At 36.9% G+C, this 17,512-nt stretch overlaps 2 protein-coding genes across 9 annotated transcripts; one reads left to right on the top strand and one right to left on the bottom strand.

Annotated features, from left to right (window-relative positions):
* The first annotated feature begins 6 nt into the window (after positions 1-6).
* On the top strand, positions 7-2,927 carry LOC116178017 (transmembrane protein 26-like). The gene is made up of 7 exons (XM_031497261.1): positions 7-301; positions 1,578-1,737; positions 1,782-1,938; positions 1,991-2,084; positions 2,137-2,226; positions 2,277-2,618; positions 2,669-2,927. Exons 1-7 carry the CDS (start codon positions 108-110, stop codon positions 2,898-2,900), a joined length of 1,269 nt encoding a protein of 422 aa, XP_031353121.1. The 5' UTR covers positions 7-107; the 3' UTR covers positions 2,901-2,927.
* A 155-nt stretch (positions 2,928-3,082) lies between these two features.
* LOC116178016 lies at positions 3,083-7,493 on the bottom strand. Of its 8 annotated transcripts, none has more exons than XM_031497253.1 (6): positions 5,968-7,493; positions 5,572-5,921; positions 5,431-5,521; positions 5,071-5,277; positions 3,973-4,560; positions 3,083-3,589 (listed from the first exon to the last, which is right to left on the bottom strand). In XM_031497253.1, the coding sequence occupies exons 4-6, from the start codon at positions 5,269-5,271 to the stop codon at positions 3,107-3,109; spliced, it is 1,272 nt and encodes a 423-aa protein (XP_031353113.1). In that variant the 5' UTR covers positions 5,272-5,277; positions 5,431-5,521; positions 5,572-5,921; positions 5,968-7,493; the 3' UTR covers positions 3,083-3,106. The 8 variants fall into 8 exon arrangements, with proteins under 8 accessions (XP_031353113.1, XP_031353119.1, XP_031353114.1 ...); XM_031497259.1 differs by having other exon boundaries at positions 5,572-5,709; positions 6,553-7,493; XM_031497254.1 differs by having other exon boundaries at positions 5,572-7,132; positions 7,237-7,493.
* Positions 7,494-17,512: the final 10,019 nt, after the last annotated feature.

The following is a 17,512-nucleotide window of genomic DNA, read 5'->3' as shown; positions in this document are numbered from 1 at the left end:
TTGACGGCCAAGGCGCTCCTGTAGTAACTCATTCGTAAATTACTCATTGGCGGTAACGGACGTGTTTGATTAGTTGCCTACGCTACAGGAGCGCGAAAATTTGAAAAATGGCAACTTTTTTCGATACGATCAAAGCGATAATAACTCGGCTGGTGTTTGCGTGTCACGGCCTAATTGCAATTTGGCAAGTTACGATATTTAAAAAGAACGTTTTCTTTTGGTACCTCAGCTCCCCGTTACTTCTGTTATTTTTTGAGGGAATTTTTACATTGACGATTAAGGAGAACCAAGAATGGAAATGGTATGTCTACATTGTATGTTATTTAAATGCTTTTGTCCATTCATGATTCATGGTCTGTCAGTCTGTGTGCTTTAGTAACGATTTGTTTGCGAAAAGATTTGAACATCGATGGGGAAAATATTTGCCGTATCATTTCCGCGCTAATTCACCCCTAATACGTTTTGATTGACTGGAAATCGTTAAAGTGCAGGAAATTGCTTCTTTTCATAGTAATTTATACACGATTTACCTTGAGTAGCAATGGCTAATTACGCCGCTAAGAGTTGGCAAACAAAACTTTCCGAGAACCGCACTATTTTGATGGACGCGTTTGGATTTACTGTAACGGTGTCGTTTGCGAGGACCACCCTGTGTAGTAACAATTGGTTTGGGCTTCGTTACATTACTTATTGCTACAATTTCAGCGTATCACATATTATATATTGCTGTGTGCAATGGCATGCGGTCACTACACCACCCACAAAACACCTGCCCAGCTAGGTCAAAACAAATCAAAATTGAGACTTGCAATTTTATAATCTCTTCTCGTATTCTTCCGCGGTATCTGTTATATAAAGAAAAATCTCAATATTCACTTAAAATTTCTCAATTTGAGAGACTAGAAAGCTACAAACTTCTCTCTGACTTGTACTACTTCGATGACGATGTAGTAACTTACATATTTTATTAAAATCGCTTAACTTCTTCTGCACACAATATTTCAATACCGACGAATTATGTTTTCACATAAACAGGCCGACTGAAAAAAAAATCGCGTAAAAGCAATGTGCACGGTATCAAAGCCCAGCCTTCTCGTTGTCTTTAGTATTTAACGAAAAACCACTTCTCCCAAAAAATAATCTCCAGCGATAAAACAAGTGCGCATTATCCAAAGCGATAACATTAAAAAAAGGATTAAAACCAAAACTACTCAATTACAAACAATTCTAAAAAGAAAACCAACACCAAAATACAAATTCAAGTAAAATAAATCAACTTTGTGTTTATTCGTGAATAACCCACCAATTTGCATTTAAAATTGATAAACTACATCAATTAAAATTATTAATTTTGCAGTATTTTTTTAATTTAATTTTGGTACCTATCACTTTTCGTATAAAACAAAAGCCGTAGTTATAGCATTTTTTATGTAATTTTTTTTTATTCTCCGTGCAATGGCAACATAATATACAGGGTGTCGAATTTAAAAACAAAAAATTAAAGTCATTTATGAATGTTGTGTGCAATACAATGAGTTGTTTTTGTTTTAGACTTTTGAATAGTTCTTTCGTTTTAGGTTTTGCCCCTCAGTCTTCTTATATTTGGCAAGCATAGTACCGGCAATTTGGCTTTTAGAACTGGACAAAGTAGATAGAAGGTTGAGAACGCGCGAGGAAATGATAAATTTGACAGCAAACGCGGGAAATCAACTGGCGCAACTGAACAACTTCATAGGGGCAAGTTATTTTAAATCTGTAAGGCAAATTAACTTCTTTCATAGGTACAAATCCAACTCCCGGAAATTAATTTGAGCACCGAAACCTGGATTAATCTGATAGAACAATTTTTGATGCTAATTCTTATTATCGGAAGGTGGATGCTACCGAAAGGCGATCTAACTAGAGACCAATTAAGTCAAATTTTATTGGTGTACATTGGTACTATTATGTGGTATAAAGGAAAACTGTAGGTGGTGTGTTTTATTTTTAGGTACAGCCGCAGATATTATAGAATTTTTTGACTCTTTCAAAGACGACAAAGTAGCGTCAGAAGAGATCCTAGTCATACTAACTCTGTCAATATGGTAGGTATGAACTTTAAAGTGGTAATAGTTTGCATGTTTAAATAATTTGTAGGACCTGGAGCTTAATGCAATTTACAGTCGTATTAACGGCTACAAAATCAAGAAAATCGCGAATGTCCTCAACTGGACCATCAAAAAAATTGTAAAAGCGAAATGCCTAGTTTGTTTGCACTAACAGAATGCGCGTTTCAGAACAAATCGATGTTGCAATATTGACGTTTGGGGAATCGCATTAAACATAATACTCCAAGACGCTCCATTTTTGGCGTTTCGTCTTTTAATGATAGTCCACTATAAGATCATTTCGTATATGAACGTATTCTTTACGTGCAAAAATACGCTCGTTATTGTTTTACAAGTGTACAGGTTGCACGTGGTCTACAGCGAAAACAAGCGAATGTCGAAAACCAAAGATTTCGAATTGACGAGCATTTCAATTATTTCCAAATCGGACGTATCCACTTATCAAACTCCCAAAAAACATCAACGTGTGCAATCACGTAAAGAAAGAGTTCGGAAGAATAGTGCTCCTGGGTAGGTATAATGGCAGTTTCTTTGGAACGATTAACTATTTCAATGTTTAGCAAAGCAAAACCAAGTCGAAAGGATACAGGGTATTCAACCGAAAGTTCGCATAATAGCTCGAAACACAAAGTACGGCGAGAGGACAAAACGGCCCGACGCGAGAAACCGCAGAAGAAGGAAACGACGTCGGAAGACAATTACTCTGATTCATCTCGTACCTCTGAGAAACCTAACGCGAGATCAAAACGTCGATACACGCGACAATCGTCCACGTCTCCGTCGACAGAATGACGTCATCTCACAGCCATATTGGCAATATTCCTTCTTTATATTTTGATATTTATTTGTTGCTTGATTTTCATTTATTGCGGAATTAATACGGATGGCTTAATTATAGCGAGAATTTATAATTCAGTTCGAAACTCAACACTTCGACAATAAAGAGTATTGTTAATTACAATCTTAGAGCAGTAATAATCGTAAAATAAGGCACTAGCTTAATTTTTGGAGAGAGATCGTATGTAGTTTGCAAGGGAACTAGTATTAGTATTGTTCAGTAAAGAATATAAATCACATGTATCGTACAGGAGCGTTGTTAAATTACTCAACGCATCGTTCTCACTATCCTCTTCAGTTAAATTGTCCTTTTGATTAAGAATTGTGCGAAACTGCTTCACCTCAGTTACATAGTCCAACACGAGATGCAAATTCTTATGGGCTATAATACCAAGTTGATTATTATGCTGTTTCCTCTCTACGTCCTGAGAATATCTAACAAATTTTTTACTCCTCTTGGTCGCTCTGATCGCTTTTTTCGTTCCACCATTAACGTATTCTATGGTAGAAGTTTTTTCATTATACCAAGACGTTTCGTGCAAACCGTCAACGGGCCATTCGCGATAATCGTCTTCTCTTAGGGGACTGGGAGGATTAAGAATTGCTCCAGTTGTTCGGTTAGACTGACGAATAGGAACGGCTCTCTGGAAATAATTAGACCAGTAAATTAATCGTGAATATTTGTTTGGGTCAATATATGTATGACGCTTCCATTTTTGGATCAAATCACTGTTACTATTTACCGATAAATATAATAATTTAATTTATAATAAATTGTCAGTTATTGGCTTAAAAATGATCAACGTAGTACAGTTTCCAAACTCGAGTTCCACACATTTTCAGGATCCAGGAAAAAGGACCCCACCCAAGATCTGAGAACCGACGTGTAAAGCACACGCCTGCAGATCGTATGACTACATACCCAGAATGCGGTATGTAAAACAAATGCAAGTAAAACGGTTCCTAAAAGGCCGTTCACTCAAACAAACTTCAAAACAAAAACTAAAATGACGCGATTTGGACTTACCCGACTATTTCTTCTGGAGCGAGCGTTAAAAACTGAAGGCGGAATTGACAAATTTTGCGCCAGCTTAATTGACGCCTTGTCCATTTGTGTTTTTCGGGCAGGATTTTTTCTCTCCGGAAGAGTAACTTTTCGTGGTAAAACCGGGTCAAGTTTAGTTTTGCATTTCTTAGGACTTTTTATTTGGTATTGTTCTACAAAAACCACGTCCTCATCGCAGGATCCTGGGGGTAATTCGGTATCTTCGGTCTTTAGTATTGAAAGCGGTGGCGTAATTTCTTCTCTTGTGGTTGTAGTAGTTTGCCGACTGGTGTTCTCAAAATCGAGTGTCCCATTCGAAATTGTACCGTTAAGCGTGATGCAGTTGGATTGTGGTAAACATCCGTTGGGACTATAGAATACAGAATTGAACGGTGAGATTGCGTACTGCACGGGAAAGTTACACGTTCTCCAATCAATATTTATGTCATTGTGTGCAAGTGTCGGATAAATGTTGATAATCTTCATGTCTTCGTTTGAAACGCTGAAATTATGCGCAACTTCTACTTGCTGCTTCGCCACCTCCGAGGGATACACTAATTGAACGTGAACCTAAAACAAATCTGTTTCAGTTCTATGCCTATGGGTTGCGTCTGGTGAAGTTGCTCCAAGTAGGCATAGAGTACCCCTAGTCCGTGGCTCTCTAGTTGGAGCAACTTGCAGGAAATCAACGAACAGACAAATAGACGCTCGGAAATAGATAAACAATTCGAGGCTTTTAGTAGTCATACCGAGCACCGAGTGAGATTTTTTCAGTCGTGGGGGCAAATACGAAAACGAAACGGAAAGTACAAATTCAACTATGGTTCCGCTAATTAAAATGGGAACCCTTTCCCGAAAAGATTATAGCGAGTCGTCCCTTTGGGAGATATGACATTAATCATCTGAATCGTCATTTGCATCATTTTCTTTGCTTAATGCCGCATTTATGGCTAGAGTAAGTATAATACTGTGCAAATCAAAGCGACCTACAGGGAAAGGTTCTGGTTGAAAGTGTATTAATTGCATGAAAAACTAATTGAAGTAATCGTGTACTAAAAGAAAATAAAAATTTCTACCTACTTGATTATTTATGACAGTTGCATCTTCTGTCTTCCCAATTCTGACATTGTTTAAAAGTTTTGAATTATTCACCTCGTCCACGTCTTCCTCGATGCCTTCACCTAAACTTTTGCCATCGATAACCATTGCTACACCATTGAAGAGACAATCGTCGTTAACTGTATGCAATGACGGCATAGTGTCGGTTAAACGATTTCCCATTTGATTCTGTTAAAGAATTATCTATTGAGAAGATTAAAACCTACATTCGTCAAACACAACAGAGTGGCAGTTCACTGAAAGGTGATCATTAATTCCACCTTAAACCTGAATTCAGTAAACTTCCACATGAAAAATTAATTAATTATAATAGCTACGCACCTTTTCTTCAAAATGCAAAATAAATCCATAAAATGTCACGAAGCATAAGAGTAGGTATAAGTACGCGCTGTAAGTGCGTAGAGTGCGCCTACTAAAAATGAACATTGTTTTTTATGGCATCAGGTGACAAGTGGACGTTACCTGCTGATTTACACCAACAAAATACCTAGTTTCTCCCCAATAAGCCATTTCAAATGCCAATGGTACTAAATTTCTTGCAGTTTTTGAAAGAAATATTTGTTCATAGAGAAATTCATTAGGCACCCGCGTTTATTATTGCTAAAAATTCACAATTATAGCCTTTCGCAAGGCAAAGAAAGAATCAAGCATCTAATGATATGACAGTGGAAGGATAGGAGAATGTTTTCATAATGTAACACGGCGTCTCTCTCATTTTAAAAATCCTACAATTAAACTGACGCCATCACGTCGTTGTTTAAAGATTAGTTGTACCCGCTTTCAGCTAAGCCATGTAAACCAACTTGGAAGTCCTCAAGAAGATATTCATTACTTTGAAAAAGTTCGAACCTTACCCACTTCCAACACAAGTTTTCTAGATTAACAGAAATTTGGTTTTGGTGGTCAATATTCGATATTCTCACGCGTTGGGCGTCAGTGTACGTAGCATTTAACATCCGGTTAATTGGTATATATTTTCACTTCCTATTTTTGGCAGCAAGAGTCCGCTTGACATCGTCCGTGTAATCACAGAGATTAATGCATAATAGACGAGTCACCTACTTTATCTGTTTCTTCTCGTTGTTCTCGAAACAGCGCTTCGCTATCTCGCACATAGCGTTGTTAGTAAATAAAATCAATTAATTTATCCGATAACGCCTTTACAAATCTTCTGACCGTACTTTTATCTTACGCCGCCCCTGAAAAAATTTTGACTACTATTCCAAATGCGTAAACCGGAAAATACTTAAATTTTTCACTACAGGGTGGTTCCCTCGGATCTTCGACATTGTTTCAAACGAGAAAACGAGACCTACCCCCTGCAGTTTACACAACAATATAATACAGCTCTAATTAGATTGTCGTTTACATTACGCGACGGTAAGTGTTATAGTTGACGCTTAATTGTTTTTTACTCTCTCTTAATTTCATGATAATTCGTACCTATTTTTCTGCGCGAACAAAAGTGGTAGTATGCTGGAATGAATGCGCTTCAAACTTCCTTTACTTTTAACTAACGGAACTCGCGTTATTACATTTTACATTCCAAACACACATACTAGTTGCGATGGCTGTTCAAAATCGAATCTGGTTCACATCTTTCACAATGGCTTCCCCATTTGTAATAACGACGATCTGAACACGAATCCTTTTTCCAAACTTTACCAGTAAACCCACTCGATACTATCGATTCCATCTCGATCTCAACGCGAAAATAAAATCTTAAGTTGCGATGTTTGTTAATCACTTTCAGAACTTTGTCGACAATCGTACAGTTCTTTAGCGTGACCAGAACGCGAACGCGAACGCCTTAAAAATCTCCCGGAATGATGCTTAATTAATGACTCCTACAAAATGGCGAATTATCAAACCAGGCGGCCATGTCTAATCACTCTGTCTTTCTGCACTACCCATTAAAGCTGACATAGGGTCCTCAACATCATCTGATGGAAGAAAATGATAGCACAGATGAATATTTGGAGAATCCAATCACAAAATGTACCTGCACCTAATGTATTACCTACTAACATAAAATACAGCATGTTTTTATAAATTGTGTGATATTTAATATTTTACTATTTTATTCTATTTTGTTATTTGTTGTTTTGTTATTGTATAAGCGCTCACCTTTTGCCTCTTCGATTGAGGAGAATATTCAGAGACAAATTTTTCGCGTATCTTCCCAGAACAGCCTTTCCAATAGGAATTTTCCGAACGAATAATTGAAAGTCGGATTTAGACTCGGTTTTGGAGAAGAATCTTCCGAGGACGATCTTTCTTCTCATATGCTATGCTGTGGAGACAAATTTACCGCAATAAGAGGAACTAATTATGAAATATGAAATAGTTAACCACATTTTTTTAACCAAAGAAGACTAATTTGAAGTAATGAAATAAACACACGTAGGTAGAAATGTTTGTAAGAAAATTGTTCTCGCTCTCACGTGCAGGATTAATTGATTTATGCATGTAATTACATACACAAAACTTGCTACAATGGATCGAATTCTTTTATCCAAAAATATATAGGACCCAAAAACTTCCAACAAACGTCAAAAATTTTACTTTATTGTACAAATCTAACTCATTCTTCCTCGCTTCTATGCGAGCCTAATTTAACCCTATTTGATTCCCACCCCATTGTGAGATCGAGTGCAAAGTGTTCCTAAATTTAGTCCACAAACCACAATTTACTTTTTTGATTTGTTTTGGCACCCTGCCCGGTTGTTCTGATTGCCAAATGATTCGCTATCGAATTAAATCTTCATTTATTGCTTACAGTCGTGCGCGGTTGAATAGAGGCCTGTTAAATGTCCCAAAATGTATTTTTATAACCGTGTAATCCTTCAAAGAAATAAAACTGCGCCGAAATAAACGCATTCTTATATTATACTTATTTGATTGACCCACTTGGACATAATCCAAATGTATCGTTATAAAAAATTCTTCGCGTCCGAAGCGAGAATCCTTACTAATGAAGTAAGGGTACGTCACCTGACCTAGATGCGTTCAACAATTTCCTTGCATAAATCAGTCTGGACGGTTGTCAACAGGAAGCACATTTGTATAGATTAGTCTAGTAATGAATGGGGAAAATATGGGTAATAGCCGATATTTATAGTAGATAACCATTATTGCATCGGATGACAAATGTGATGAGGTACGTAAAATACCAAAAAAGTAAATGATTTATTTTTCCTGTTTCGATACGTGTCGGTGCGTAAATCATGTAACTACCGGAGACTTTTGGCTTCATTACAAACGATAATAATAGACTGTCAAATTATTATCTTTTTGAAACGCAAATAAGTTCGTCATGAAACGAAATTATGCAATACAAACAATATTTTTTGCGTTTAGCTTATATTTTCAGAACGCAGACGGATGTGCCATATCGTTTACTCCATTGCCCAAATTGTGCCATCGATTCTTTAGGTTTAACAAAAAATAAAAGTAATAACACGTTGCCCTCGGCAACTAGTCAATTTTATCAAAAAATATTGAGGTAAATAAATAAAAACCGTTCCGGCTGTAAAAACAAATGGATTAGAGCAACGAAGGATCCTGGAAATCTTCCAAACAGGTTGCATTGAACTTCACTTTATTACCCTTGGTTGGTTGGTTGGCAATTTATCTTCAGTTCGCTTTGTATCGTGACATGGTGCAACTAATGTCAGTTTGGACATCATTTTCTTGTACATCCTCCTGATTGAAAGAGTTCCAAAATTTTCCTTTATGACTCATTTGAGCAAGCGATTTTAACGCAATTATGGTAAATTTATATTGCCAATCTCTAAACAATAAAGTTTTTGGTTACCAGAAAATTGGAGATGCAAACCAAGAGATAAGATGACGTCGCTTTCATTCGACTACCATAAGCAATTTTGCCTGACTTTAAAGGCGAAAAAAAGTACATTCAAAATTACGTAACTGAAGTGGCGGTCACTTCGGAAAAACTAAAACAAAATTACGGGAAACTCCCTAGCGGGAATGAAAGCAACAAAGCACAAATCGGCGGAAGCGAAGGAAAAGCAAATTAAGAACCTACCTACTTAGGAACGATGCGCCCAACTTAAAACGTTTCTAGATACCGAGTGTTCAGTAAAGCCGGTCGACTCCACAAATTTACGGTGTGGTCATCATAACTTCGCCCCCAAAGCAAACTCGTCTAACAATTATTCGTATTCAGAAAATTCGTCACCGAAAGATTTACTCACTACGATTTAACTTGTTCTAAGTACGTTCCGGTTCAATCCAGCTCGATACCGAAGAATTACAGAATATGTTCAAGAAAGTTTCTTCCATTTCTATGACATTATTCGCCCCGGCAAATTTAATTCCATCCTATATTTTTTCTCAAGAAACATCGTCACCACGGTAATTCTCCCCCAGAGTTTTCGTTCCCAAGGAGAATTCGCCCCTCTGTCAGAATACGCGTTCGTCAGTAATTTGACTAAGAAATTCACCTTCGAGAAAGCTCAACTGCAAACGATTTTCTCAAAAATTTGCCCCCCCCCCCCCCCCGCACCCAAGTCGTTCTGATGATGTAGATACTACCTACACCATATAAGAAACAAACCACAACGAAAAAGCTTAGACTGTTATAGTAGCGCTACAGACGAACAATAGCGTTCACTTTCCTTTTGCGACAATTGATATAATGGTTATTTATCATTGTGATAAGCTTTCAGAAACTTTTTACAGCGGATATTCACCATCCACCACAATCAAAAGAATATGTTCATAAACGGCAAAACCATTTTTATTCTTACTTAAACTACAAGCTTCAAACTATTTATGGCAAGGAGGATACTAGATTTTGAAATCACAAAACGAAGGTCATGTTCGTGGTCATGTTTAGGGTCGGTCACTCACTGCCAAACGAAGTGTTTGTCATATAAAGTTGAACATAGTAACGCAACACAAAAGTAATCTAAAAATAATTTGAAACATTAGTTTTTTTATTTTAAATAAACAAATGGCTGTCCACGAGTCAGTCTCATTATCTAGCATGATGGGCACCTACCCAATTACATATAGAGGCATTAAGGCAATAAATTTAGAACAAAAGATTGAATACATTCCCATACCATTCAGATTCCATCTGAGTATGTAAAGGATTATTCAAGGAATTTTTAAACAGTGCACTTATTATGAAAACGATCAGGATTTTGGCAAAGTTTAATGTCAAGCATATGATCCCAAAATATGCGGATCGGAGTCGGAGCGAATGTAATTAATGATTCGGCGGCACCAGATACTTAAAACCTTCGCCGCACGTGAGCTAATTAAAAACTCTCAAACGCCAGTAAAATATACAAACAACACAAGGTCCAAACCAAACCCGAGGAGAATGCGATGCCTTCCAAATTACTGAAACATCTTCATCTGAATCATCAGTTTAAAGATAGACTGTACTTACAATGGAATTTTTTAAAATTGCTTATGAATTATAATTTTGGTACGTAAGGGAAAAGTTCATCAATGAACCCGATTCCCAAAATAAAATACTCTACACGAAAAATGTGTCGGACATGACGTGCAACGTTTAAGTCTAATAATAATAATAGTAAGTATTTAAATTTTGCTAGCACGTTATTCATTGGCGCTGTAATGCGTACTACGTTCAAAGTTTGCTGTTTTTGGAAATTTACATCCGCACTTTCGGCCGTCTTAAAAATATAACGGTGAAACCACCAGGTGTATTAGTCAACGAATTGCATATGCACAATTTTTAGCTACCTACACAAACCATAGGATAACTGATTGAGTAGGTATAAAAAAATCAGCTATATTTCTCTAACCATGGAATACCTACCTACTGTTCAAAACCGATCACCTATCAAGGAATGGTAATTAATTGAATCACATCCCACACGCAGTATAAACTCTAGAATATTTTATACAAATGTCGAATGTTTATTTTCAAAAAAAATTCCGTGCATACTATTTTTATCTTTTATATTATTCCAATAACAATTTCGCGTGAGCGGTATTACTTATTCCCAATTGAACAGCTCATTAGGTCTACCCCACACTCTGCAACTCAGAAAGTGAATCCAATCGTATTCGATCAATGACAGGAATTTTTGAATTAAGGGCATCTCGCAAAAGTAAAAAAAGAGAAAAAGGAATTGTAAAAGGTTTAAAAGTACATACCTAAGTAGGTATAGGTATAAGTACTCATTTTGCTGTATACAGGGTGGTGAGTTACCTAACGCATCATAGGGATTTCAATGTAAAATTCATAACATGCGATTATTGGCTCCCCACATTATTTTAGAGCAAAAATGTATTAAGGTTTTTTGTAGAAAATTTTTTTTACGTCAATCAACCGTATTAGTTTTCAATTTTTTGCATAATAAAGACGGAAAATTGGAAAATAAAACCTCTTTTTCAATTATCTGTGATGCCATGGAATTGTATAATACAAAAAGTACGCCAATATCCGTCATGCCATGGAATGTCTGCTATAAAACAAATCAAATTCTATCAAAAAGTATTAAATGTAGAACAGCGAATTCAACATAAAGAAATACCAAATTACTAAAAACGATTTCCTAATATAACAATTAACAATAAATGTTCGAATAAGTCACCATTAACTGCAATACAGTAACCAAGTCGATCATAAAAGCCATTTCGAACTGCTGCTAATTGATAACTGGATATCTTTTTTTCTTTTAGAAAATTCCATTGCATCGCAGATTACTGAAAAAGATGGGGGTGTTATATTTTTCCGTCTTTAGGTATTATCAAAAAAATTGAAAACTAATACGGTTGATTGGCGTAAAATAGTTATTTGTTTCATTAGTACAAAAAATGTCAGTTTTCGGGACGAGGAAGATAGTTGCTGGACGACGCGTTAGCGGAGTCCAGCAACCTTCCGAGTCCCGAAAACGCATTTTTTGTACGAATAAAACATAAAATTTTTTCTCCAACCCCCTTTACTTCAAATTATATTCGAATTTAGATTCAGTCACAGTTTCACTACTAGTATAAGAACTTCTGCTTTCTTGTCCTCACGTGTCATGCCACTCTAGTTTTTAGGTTAACTTATAACCTATTCGTTCTGACTTCTTACTTCTCACCTCTCGCGACTTTGTAGGGAGCAAATCTTGAGGTAGCATGTTCTGCCGTTTCTATAATCTCTGGCGGAGTGCAATCCATGTCGCTATCAGTTTCAGTCATTTTATTGTATACACAATTAATATTGTTATATTTTGTATTGAAATAAAAAACTTACCATACAGTTTTTTAATTAAAATTAATTGCAATTAACTTTTTCAAATTTTGAATTCAAAATGACAGATAATAGTGCAAGGGGTCTGAAGTAGATGGCGTTACGCGCGACGGCGGGTTGTATACGTATTAAAATTACGTTCATCGAATATGTAAATTACGTTACACATGGTTTAAATAAAAATAGCGAGCGTAAATCATTTTCAATACATGTACATACGTATAGGTGACATCATTATTTGCATTTATATGCAAAAAGATTTGATTTGTATGTATAGAAATATCTTATAACCTGCAATGTAAAACGATGTCAATGTGACATATCTCCGTGATTGTAATTTTTTAATTGGCCAACTTTCAAGGTCAATTTCTTTTTGGTACTAGGACCAAAAGTATCCACTTTTTGTACAGTTGCCATGGTGAAAGCGATTAATCCGCAAAACGTCAATTTTACGTACCGAACACTGTCACAAAATAGCGTCTTATTCAGGTGGTTGGAGAAAAAAATTTTTTCTACAAAAAACTTTGGAGCCAATAATCGTATGTTATGATTTTATGAATTTTACATTGAAATTCCTATGATGCGTAAGCAAGTCACCGCCCTGTATATTGCTTCGTTCTATAACAACATCCTGTATATGCAATTTGTTACATTAACATTCATTGGGAATCGATGCAGTGTGTATGTACAACATTAAAATTGGAGCATATATACTATACCTATAGCGATTTTGATAACATTTTCGAAAACGACGCGGGTGTAACAAAGTATGTAAAAAATTGAGTGGTAGCGAACCCCAAAAGCCAAAACAAAAATTTTTGCAAGTACATATGCTGAAGGTTCAAAATGTATCGTTTAGATGCTACGCTCCATTTGGATTTTTTCTTTAAAGCCGTTTTATGACTATATGAATATGTGTACTAAATTTGTTTCAAATCGGTTCAGCCGTTTAGTCGGAAATGAGAGTTTGACACACTTGCGCATGCATAATTCTGCTCTTCCTTTTATGTCTATGTGTACCGAATTTGGCCCCAATCGGTTCAGCCGTTTAGCCGGAAATAAGAGTACAGCTTTGGCCTTTTTGTATCGTGTAATTCATTCCTTCTTTCCTTTAAAATCTCAGAAAAATCCATTCACAAATCAGAAATATAGAATTTATAAGAACAACAACCGGCAAAAGTGTAAAATTATGGCATATGAAAAAAAATGGATTTTTTTACTGTACTTTTTTAGTAATAAATGCAGAAAACATTTCTTCCTTGGTACAAGCCTGGGCACAACGAAAAAAGTAGAATATCTCGATCTGAAAGCGACATAGCCGACATAGAAATGATACTTACATATGTACTTTTTAGTCATAAATATTTGTCATTATTGCTAAAAATGTTTTATCCCGTATTTAGGCAACAAAGCACTTTTTCCTAAATCATCAAAGGGTAAAAGGAAAATATATGCTTTGAAAAAGACCAACAAATTACCTCTTTAATTTTTGCCGCATGTTTAATAGACGCTCTGTATACAATTCAGGGGCGCCATTTGAGGGGGACAAGAGAGCACCCCTCTCAAAGTATTCGAAAAAATAATCAAAATATAGTAAACGTGTAATGTGTGCTGCATGAAACGTATCTGTTTAGTACCTATAAAAAGTAGGTACGTAGGTATATTCATTTTAACAAGTAGAATTGATGTCAGTTATAATATTCGTATTTGTAGAGCAAGTATACCTATAAAAGCAAACCAATATTCCAGTACCTATAAGGCAAATTAAAAGCGTAGGATACCTACGTTAAAGTTTCGTTATAAATTATGACATAAACTAATACGTATACGTATACTTACTTAATTTTGATAGGTAGAATACCTATACCTAATTTTTATCCGTATTTTAGAGGAAGCAAATAAACCAATATTCCCGTAAGGTAAATCTCATCAAATTATTGCTAAAAGGCCGTTTATTTATATACCTAATATCGACGTAGAACATTAATTTTTAAACGTAGGGCATAAGATCGATCTACAAAAAAATTATCAAAGTCCTCGTTTGAGATCGAAGGGACTTCAGCGCATTTTTGTGTGGCAGATCAGTATTCTATTAGCCACTTTCGACTCAACCATCAATAACAGATCTTGTCGAAGGCTACTACATTCACTAACCGCTTCCCACTTTCCGCGTGCACCCGCAATTCGCTTTTAAAGATTTGACTCCACCATCAGGAAGATCGTGTCGGGGGCTACCACATTCCCTTTGACGGTACCTCCTTCCGACGTCCCGTTCACCCGCAATTCGTGTTTGAAGATTTGACTCCACCATCAGGAAGATCGTGTCGGGGGCTACCACATTTCCTTTGACGGTACCCCCTTCCGACGTCCCGTTCACCGCAATTCGCGATTGAAGATTTGACTCCACCATCAGTGAGATCGTGTCGGCGGGCTACCACATTCCTTTGACGGTACCCCTTCCGACGTCCCGTTCACCCGCAATTCGCGTTTGAAGATTTGACTCCACCATCAGGAAGATCGTGTCGGGGGCTACCACATTTCCTTTGACGGTACCCCCCCGACGTCCACCCGCAATTCGCGTTTGAAGATTTGACTCCACCATCAGTGAGATCGTGTCGCGGGCTACCACATTTCCTTTGACGGTACCCCTTCCGACGTCCCGTTCACCCGCAATTCGCGATTGAAGATTTGACTCCACCATCAGTGAGATCGTGTCGCGGGCTACCACATTCCTTTTACGGTACCCACTTCCGACGTCCCGTTCACTCGCAATTCGCGTTTGAAGATTTGACTCCATCATCAGGAAGATCGTGTCGGGGGCTACCACATTTCCTTTGAACGTACCCCCTTCCGACGTCCCGTTCACCCGCAATTCGCGATTGAAGATTTGACTCCACCATCAGTGAGATCGTGTCGCGGGCTACCACATTCTCTTTTACGGTACCCACTTCCGAGTTCCGACGTCCCGTTCACTCGCAATTCACTTCTATTGGCGACACGAGAAAGAGAGACAGCGATTCGAGATTCACGAAACGTTAAACCGCGTGAGTTCGCAACGGAAGGTAAAAGGCGCCTGACTACTTCTCGAAGACGCGCGCGCCGCCTCGCAAAAGGTCGTTAATTTCGCCCCTATGACAAAAAACAAAATTCCGCCACGCAGGAGGTGTGCGCGTTTACAACATCTTTCCGACGACACCAATTTCAAAAGAATCGGACCAAAACTGTAGTAGAAGATAGGAAAAAACTGAAAAACCTTCACGTTAGTATACTACGCTCGAGGATGACGCCCGGATGTCGCCAACCCCACATCATGTAGCCATGTCCCTAAGGTTGACAAATTTCACGGCCCTGTAGATACACGTACCCCCGTTGCCTTTCTACAAGAGTTCTTCTACGCGCCCACATTTGCTGCCAGCCAGCCAGCCAGCCAGCCAGCCAGCCAGCCAAAGTGAGATTAAAAGCTACTTTTTACAAAAAAAAATTTTTGCAAAAATGCGCTAAAAACTATAAAGAAAACTATAATAATGGGCTCTGAATTCGTATTAACTACACAGTATTAATACAGGCTTTGAGAAAAGGAGATGGAGAAGCAAGAAATATGTTGATATGCGACGAAATATTGTTATAGAGGCGTAACATAGCAATTAATGGCGATGGAAACATCATATTTGTGCGCGAATGAGAAATATGAAATAGAAATTTGCTACGATTGAAATAAGTTGGTACTAAAAAATTAACTTTACTCGGCAAATGGATGTCATTAACAGAACCATGAATTAACTTGAAAAGGAAAGTTAATTGAATGACTTTTCTTCTCTGCATTTGAAATAAATCTAGCATTCTTGTCTTTGTCTTGTCACTGGACCCGGGGATGGTGAAGCAACTTAGGCTAAACAGGGTCCTATCATTCATTGAGAGGAACGGGCTCTGAACCCAGTTGCGAAAGAAGCGCAATGAGCCTTTGGTGAGCCTAAGTGCTGCCTGGTCGGGCTCTCGTGCCAATAGAATAGAACGTTACGTATGAAAATTTCACACGGAATTCTGTTATCTCAAATAAAATTTTTCTATGAAAAACAGGCAGTTTTTGCTCATTAAAATGCATTCTTATCTCTATTAAATTACGTCAACATTTTAACAAAAGTGATATAAATCCCATAAATTCATACAGAGCTCTCACTTAAATGATTTAATAAAGCAAAATTGATCACACAAAATAAAAGATAAATAGCCCTACATTTAACAATTCTGGAAATAAACTTTTACAAGGAAAAACAAAGCACTTGGATACAACTGGAAACGCAATGCTGGTTTTGTGTTTATACGTAAAGATCCCAACCAGACTAATTAAATCATTTAAAAATAAAACATTAATTCAGGCGTCTGGATCAAATATCAACGTCTACATTGACATTATTTACGTAGTAATATATTATTATTTTTCGCTATTTTTGGTTAAAGGTGAAATATTATTTCATAGACCAAGCGAATGTTACCACCTTTAATGCTTTTCGCAAGGAGGAATCTAGACAGCGCACCTAAATATAAAACATCGAGCTTGTGGATATAGTGCTTATGTGTGTATTTATTTTCCAACCAAACTTGGAGCAACACAGAAATTACAGCATCCTTCGAAGTAGGTTTTCCTGCAGTTTTCATAATTCGTAAGGTAAATACCGGAGTAGTACAGAACAACTGAAGACGTTCTGCCGGGACATCTCTAAAAAGCATTATGCGGGTCACTCTGTAATTTGGGGCGCAGAACAAGACGGACAATAAAATAAATAAATAAATGAATAAATAAACAAATAAATAAATAAATAAATAAATAGGTAAATGCATTTCACTATTTGGTTTGGAAAATCGTGGAACATTTTCCCGCAAACCGCTACAGTTCCTTGGATAGAAGTTTTTTTTAAAATAATACATTAAATTTTTGAATTGAATGGGAGATTTTACGTTTTCGCTGAAAGACAAGATATCGCTACTCGCTGTTTTTCCAGTGCGCTCTAGTGGAGAAATTAGAGTTTCTCTTTTACGAAAATTTTACCTAATTTCAATGATATATAAAGCAAAATTAATAATAAATAAATTTTAATAAATATATACTCCCAATACATAAACGACTGCATATTATACCACCATCCTGTTTGTACTTTTGTA

This window comes from Photinus pyralis, unplaced genomic scaffold, assembly GCF_008802855.1.
Source record: "Photinus pyralis isolate 1611_PpyrPB1 unplaced genomic scaffold, Ppyr1.3 Ppyr1.4_LG8, whole genome shotgun sequence".
Classification (NCBI taxonomy): Eukaryota; Metazoa; Arthropoda; class Insecta; order Coleoptera; family Lampyridae; genus Photinus; species Photinus pyralis.
The sequence above is the reverse complement of the archived record's forward strand: the minus strand, read 5'-3'. Positions and strand labels throughout refer to the sequence as shown.

Bases quoted from the DNA above. Each gene is read 5' to 3' on its own strand.
- LOC116178017 (XM_031497261.1), top strand. From the start codon at position 108: ATGGCAACTTTTTTCGATACGATCAAAGCGATAATAACTCGGCTGGTG. The intron at 302-1,577 runs GTATGTCTACAT...CTTTCGTTTTAG, and splicing joins GAGAACCAAGAATGGAAATG to GTTTTGCCCCTCAGTCTTCT. The intron at 2,619-2,668 runs GTAGGTATAATG...TTCAATGTTTAG, and splicing joins CGGAAGAATAGTGCTCCTGG to CAAAGCAAAACCAAGTCGAA.
- LOC116178016 (XM_031497256.1), bottom strand. From the start codon at position 5,271: ATGGGAAATCGTTTAACCGACACTATGCCGTCATTGCATACAGTTAAC. The intron at 4,561-5,070 runs GTAGGTAGAAAT...GATTTGTTTTAG, and splicing joins CAACTGTCATAAATAATCAA to GTTCACGTTCAATTAGTGTA. The intron at 3,590-3,972 runs GTAAGTCCAAAT...AATTATTTCCAG, and splicing joins GCTCCAGAAGAAATAGTCGG to AGAGCCGTTCCTATTCGTCA.